This window comes from Aplysia californica, unplaced genomic scaffold (assembly GCF_000002075.1).
Source record: "Aplysia californica isolate F4 #8 unplaced genomic scaffold, AplCal3.0 scaffold00232, whole genome shotgun sequence".
Lineage (NCBI taxonomy): Eukaryota > Metazoa > Mollusca > Gastropoda > Aplysiida > Aplysiidae > Aplysia > Aplysia californica.
Genome location: NW_004797502.1, coordinates 573966 through 581228, shown reverse-complemented (window position 1 = coordinate 581228; position 7263 = coordinate 573966). Strand labels below are relative to the sequence as shown.

Here is a 7263-nt window from a genome sequence, read left to right as displayed (position 1 = left end):
TATATATATATATTAATATGCTTTGGTGTCCAAAAGAAACTTGAAAATATAAACACCAAATCATCGTGTTAGAGCCTTGCGCTACACACTCATACAGCACACCAATTTTTAGAGCTAAATAAATTCTGTAGCATCTGACACATTGATATTTCATCTATATCAAGAGTCTCCCGTGTTATGGCCACTCAAAATTGACCTAAAAACATGAACGTTGGTGGAATGTACTTGTACTGATTATCAAATGAATTGAATCGAGAATATTATTTCATCTGCAACGAACAGAAACTTCTGATGATATTTTCAAACAGGTTGGAATACAGAGCAGTCAGACATACCCCTCACAACCTATATGGGTAGTTGGTGGTGCTCTATTGTGGTTTGCTCCTCCTTTCTTATCAAACATCTAACGTTCATATCCCTCCTCTTTCTTTTCTGCCTAAGAAACTCTCTATTAACACTTAGAATCTTCTATTATTTGCGTAGCAAACACCGGACTCACGGTAACGATCCCGGCAGCCTAACCTAACCACACGACTACCGACGCATACTCAGTATAAGATTGGCCAGCCTGTCTGCGTATTTGTGTTGCAAGCGCCGTAAAACTCTTACTTAAACCACACCTCCATGACTCACCGGTTTGTTCCTCTCTCCAAAACGCTGGAAGTCCATGTCGCCAAAGGCGTCTGTGGCCTCTTGCCTTGTGTTCGTCTCCCACGCCCACGGCACATGCGCCTCACCGACCGTCACTGGCTGTGCGTGCTCACTCCTGGCCAGCCGGCACACACACTCAGAGTCCTCGCGGCTACAGCAACATCAACAACATGATAATAATAATGATAAAAATGATGATGATGATGATGATGATGATGATAATAATAATAATACTAATCTTATTACAATGGAGCTAAGCCCTTTTGTGACCTCCAGTATACATTTTTTACACAGGTATCCATGAAGGGCCACAAAGGGTTACGTGGGCATATTTTCAAAGTTCGGAAACTACCTTTTGATTTTTCAGGTTTGATGGTTTTTGCTGTAAATTGAAGCTCTCATATATTTTCACTCTGCCATTATCCATAATTTCGTGTTTTACTGGGGACTACTTCCGTTTCGGTTTGTGCTTCGTCGTGCGTGTGAGACAGCTGCTTCCTCAATTTCCAGATCTAGAATCTCGATATCCAACTCTGTTTGGATGTGCTTGGCAGTGTCGATGGATACTTCCGGCCAAAGTTAATTGTATCGGAGAATTGTTTTAAAAAAAACGTTTTCTAGATATATTAATTGGTGTGTCATGTCCTCAACACGTTGAGTCCGTTTAGACCCACAAAATGTTTACTTCGTTGTATTGACGTTTTCAAAATTTGACGTGTATTTGGTGCGTATTTTTTTTTTATAGAGCAAGACTCTAGATCTAGATACCTAGATCTCTCTCCTAGATGTATTTGTAGCACAGAATTCAAGAGTGATTTGGAGAAGTTAGCAAGAACAGAAGTGCGGTTTTGTGCTTTGTCGTGTGTGTTCCACAGATTTCTACTTCGTGTTTACCAAGCTGTTTCTGACTGTTTCCAGATCTAGAATCTCGATATCTAACTCTGTTTCGATGTGTGTACTTCACAGTGTCGATGGGTACTTCAGGTCGAACTTCATTGTATTGACTTTTTCTAGATACATTTGGTGTAGTGGTGTCCCCAACACGTTGAGTTTGTTTAATTAAGCCCACAAAATGTTCACTGCGTTGTATTGACGTTTTCAGAATTTGGAGCGTATTTTCTGCGTAGCGTTTTATAGAGCAAGGCTCTATCTCTATATCCTAGATGTATTTGGAGCAGAGAATTCAAGACTGATTTGGAGTAGTTAGAAAGAAGATGTCAATCTAGATCGAGATCTGTTCGGAGTAAAGATCCCATGGAATATTAGTTAATAATGTAGTTAGATGCCCCAAAAACGCAGAGTTTGTTTAACCCCACGAAACAGAGGTGGAAGCGAGAGGAAACGGAGAAAGGGCACTATCAATCAGAATTGACGTTCTAATAGTCAGAATCTGGAGGAAGACATTGAGCGTGCTTGACCAAGAAAGAATGCGCCAACGTTGGCCTTAGCGTGCAACGCACAGTCCTTTAGTGAAACTTAAGTTGATCGGAGATTATGGACACATGGCTCTGGTGAATTCAGTGTCGTCTGTGAACATTGCAATGCCACAAGATAGAGAGAAAAGAGAAACACATTCTGCTGTCAAAATGGCAAAGTCAGTATTTCTGTACCTTCCGCACCCCTTCAGAAACTAATAAAGTATTACGATGTAACACAGTATATGTATGTAGGCTTCTATGTCCATTTAAAAATACATTCCTGAGTGGATTTTACTGAAAAGTGGTGATCAAAATTCTAGAAGTCACAAAAGTTGAAAATTTCCTACCAATTTAAATAGTTTAAAGTGTCCCGCGCGCTCATATGACCTTATGCAGTTGCGAGCGCCGTAAAACACTCACAAAAACAAACAAACAAAACGTTGGCGGCCATGTTTTCAATAATTTTTACATCTGGCACCACGCGACCCACACTTCCTTCAATCACAAATTATATCTCGCTTCTATTCAAGAAAGATGGGCGCCTTTTTTTATATCTAAAGCAGGGCAGGGGAACAAGTTATAAGATTATATTAATAACTCAATATGTTTAGTAATTGTAGAGCTCCTGATTCCACCGTGTCGTGACACAAATATCAGATTCTTACCCATCTCGGCCGACAAAGGTGCAGCAGACTCGTCGCTTGAAGTTGTCTTTGACAAATTGCGTTGTTTTCTTGCTCTGGGTCAAAGGAGGAAACACAAACCTCAACTACAATATTGCATGTCATTTACATAATGAATGCATTATTGTCGTCCGTTTGACATAAGGACAAACGTATCATCATCATCATCAATTTGACATAAAGATGAACACATTATCGTCAATTTGACATAAGGATGAACGTATCATCATCAGCGTCAATTTGACATAAGGATGAATGTATCGTCATCGTCAATTTGATATAAGGATGAACACATTATCGTCAATTTGACATAAGGGTGAACGTATCATATCATCAGTTTGACAAAAGGGGAACGCATAATCATCATCATCAATTTGATGTTAAGGTAAATGTATCATCATCATCATCATCATCATCATCATCATCATCATCATCATCATCATCATCATCATCATCATCATCATCATCATCATCATCATCAAATTGACATAAGGCCTAAGGGTGAACGTATTATTGTCAATTTGACCGTCTAGAGTGTCCTCATCGCTTACCTGATCATCAAATTGTCTGAAATTAACGTACAATGTCAGAAACAGTAATGTGAAATCTGCCACATCGCAGCCCCCCCCCCATTTATTTTTAGAAAACAAAAACAAATACAAAAAACAGCATAAAAATAACAAACAATGAAACAAACAAAACACGTCCCTCCTTCTATAATTCCCCTCAGTCAATCATGACCCCTTTTTTCCAAACACAAAAGAAATCTCAGTTGTCTGGTCCGTCATCCTCACAGTACACATTAATCGACTCTTACTGTAATACGAGGTGCCTATAGGGGGGAATCGTGTCTGGTCCAGGCAGTCTGCTAGCCAGATTGAGCGTTTGTTTTCAGGCGACGAGTGGGGCGATCGCCCCCGACCTCTCCCGACCCGACCCGACCTGGTCCCATCCGCAATGGGCACCCCGTATAAGGAAGACTTTTCCTACCTTGTACGCAACCAGCCTTGTCATGACAGCATCACAAACCGCCCTATAGCTTTGATGCGATTTGTGAAGCATCGTGGTGAAATCAGGCTCTCGTCAAAATATTGGAATCGAAAAAAAACAAACAGGACTTTTCTCGCCAGTTTCGTAATTCCTATCGGATTTTTGTTTTTGGCTGAGTACCTTGTACATGTATGCCTATATACAGCACATTTCCATGGGGAATTTTATAGAAAAACGCTGAGTAAAGGTAAATATGTAATTTTTCAGTTTTCAAGGATTCAGGCTATTAAAGTTGTCAAACTTTGGCGACAAATTTCTCGCTAATTTTACCACTGAAACCCGGCAACCCCACCACCATCAATTGCAAATGTCTAGACGTACATCTATATAAGATAGATGGATATTTTTTTTTATTGGAAACAATTCCACAATAGAAACTTTGATAAATTTTGGAATCACTTGCTATTGTATCAATCTGGGAAGGCAGCACATTATAAAACTAAATAAGTTGATAAAAAAGGCATCAAGAACAATTGGTAGAGACCTAAGTAACTTTGAATATCTGCACAAGACAAACGTTCTAAAAAAGGCGGAAATAATGCTTAGTTACCATAGCCACCCACTGACATCGGAATTTCAACTATCGACCCGCAGTAAACGATACATTTCCAAAAAAGCAAGAACAGACAAATATAGAAATTCATTCGTACCAACTGCAGTAAGGTTACTGAACACACAGTGCTAAAAATGAAACAGAGAGAGAGAGAGAGAGAGAGAGAGAGGGAGAGAGAGAGAGAGAGAGAGAGAGAGAGAGAGAGAGAGAGAGAGAGAGAGAATGAATGTTTTACGGAGCGGGTTGTCCCAGCCCGTGAGAAATGTATTTACTTGGCCTAATGTCCTGTCTTGTTGTGCGTTTGCGTGAGTGCACCTTTAAGTCAAACTTTTGTAACGTCTACTGCCATTGTTAACGACCAAGACAAATTTCTCCCTGCGAGATGAATAAAGATTGTCATTGTCATTGTCATTGTCATTGTCAAATGAATAAGCTTTTGATGGTACTAATAACTCCATATTTTCATGCCCAACAATTAACCAGCGCCTGATTCCACCGCGTAGTGATACGTTTTTAGTTTTAGGGGAGGTTTATCGGCGCTGGCAACTGCATAAGGTCATATGAGCGCCAGAAAATTAGAGGTGTTACAAGAGAGTAACAAACATAAAAAAGAAGAAGGGGAGATAACGACGATAGATGTTTGATAGGAAAGAAGGAGCAAACCACACCAGAGCACCCGCTAACCACCCACAGTGATACGTTTAATCTGTTTGCATAAAATAAACAGCAAAGAGGGCAAAAATGAATGACCCATGCAAAAAACACCAGTTTGGTCATAGAAACGATGGATTGGCTGGATATCGGTAGATTTTTGTTCGGAGTGTAAGGAACCGAGCGAAGCTGTGGGCCAGCTTGATTGGCACACCGTGCACTAAGTGTTAATATGTGAGGCATCGTGGTGAAATCAGGCGCTCGTTAAAATACTGAAATCGAAGAAAACAACATTTTTCTGCCCGCTTAGCAATTTTTATCAATTTTTCGTTTTGTGTTGGCTCAACACCTTTTATGTCCTTTACGAAACAAATTCCTGTGAGGATTTTTACCGAAAGACGTTGATTAAAGACACAAAAAAGTAAATTAACAGTTTCCATGGACTCTCGAGCTTTAGAAGTTACCAAGTATTGGCGACCATTTTCTCACTTATTTTACCTCTGAAACCAGGTCATCTCAACCCCCTTCAATCTAAAATATTTCAACTTCTATTGAAGAAGAATGGGTAATTTTTTCATTGAAAGCAAGACAAATGAACACGCTTTACGATGATACCAGTAACTCGATATGCCCAAAAATTGACGAGCGCCTGATTCCAGTATGTCTTGACACATATGTTAGTAGCTTCCAAAACAAACATGAAAATGTAATCACTCAATCATCGTGTTAAAGCCTAGCACTACCCATTCATGCAGCATACTAATTTAAATGTAAATAAATTCTACACCATCTGACATGTTAATAATTCGCCTATGTTAAAGACGTCCGAGATATTGTCACTCAAGCGTGACCTAGAAAATCAGGCTTGGCAAAATCGTGCGAAATAAAAATAATAAAAACTAACATTGTCTTTGCGCGGAGCTTCAATATTGATAGAATGGACATGCATTGCATATCCAATAAAAGGAGTATTTTTTCTCTGCAATATACAATATTTTATAACGATAGTTTCGAACAAGACCGTAAACAGAACAACCTCAAATACCACGCAAAATTTGGACTAAATATTAAATGTGCATATTATTTTCCTTTTATATGAGCCATTTGTTTTGTGTAGAGCACGAGCCGTTTTGGAATCTACTTTGTTAAATTTTGGACATAAGCATCTGTCATTTCATCCCAAATGTCACATAGGGTAGCAAACAAATAGTCTGAATTGGGAGCAAAGTCGCTTTTCTTCAGCTGCTGTTCCATGGGATTTCACATGTCAGAGGGCTCCATATCGCAGCTATTAAATTACTGGTGAAAACTCCAACGTTGGTATGACTGGGTTTTCCAAGAATTGTCTAGTGGCATAGGCCTTGTGAGAAAGTGCTTTGCTATGCATGGACATTTCTGCTTGAATGGCACCGTGACGAAAACAAAGGTAAGACGTGGCGTTCCAGCACGTACGTGATGTAGTCCACTGAACCAAAGCATCAGGTGATTCTCACGAGAGCGGTTTTATTCATTCCAACCTAGATAAACAAAAACCATGGCAGTTTCGCGGCTTCTTTCCCTCACAGACAGATGGTTATGTCCAAAATCTAACTACAGCGGAAACTATATATAACAGGCCCGGTAATAACAGGGATCCGGTAATAACCCTCCTACTCTTTGTCTCTATTAAAAGTTATCGGCAATAGCAGGCTAGGGCCTCATCGGAGCCCAATCGGTTATGGCAGGGACTAAGGCTCGTTAACAATGTGGAGAGAGAGAGAGAGAGAGAGAGAGAGAGAGAGAGAGAGAGAGAGAGAGAGAGAGAGAGAGAGAGAGAAAGGGGTAACGCAGTGAAGGAGCAAGCCCACGCAAGGTACTAGCTACTTCATTGCCAGCACACGCAGCGGGTGAAGCAAGAGAGGGCGGCCGTGTGCTGCAGACTTCGATCTAACCCCAGACCTAGTTGTGCGCACGCGTAATATGTCATGTGCAGGGCTGCCACATTGCCAAAACACCTATTCATGAGTACTTGTGGCAAGGGAAACTACCCTTGAATAAATATAGCTGGATTAGTCCACACATGCTTACTTCCCTTGCATTTCTGAATTAACAGGGATCTGATATAACAGGACTTTTTCTCTGGTCCCAACATCCCTGCTATATAAACTTTCGTGTTCTACAGGAGACCAAGAGCTCCTAAACAAAAACAAAATTATACTAATGAGCACATGTGATATTAAGTTCAGGTCTTGCGTGGTATTTGCGACTGCTGTTTCCC

General features: G+C 40.3%; 1 protein-coding gene across 1 annotated transcript in view; it reads right to left on the bottom strand.

The window, feature by feature from the left end:
* The window catches only part of LOC101848974 (transient receptor potential cation channel subfamily M member-like 2), a gene marked incomplete in the record, with an annotated part of 84953 nt that overhangs the window by 66115 nt on the left and 11575 nt on the right, over positions 1–7263 (bottom strand). Inside the window, 2 exon segments of the mRNA XM_005100011.3 lie at positions 634–802; positions 2735–2808. Of these exon segments, the coding sequence (XP_005100068.2) occupies positions 634–802; positions 2735–2808 (243 nt within the window).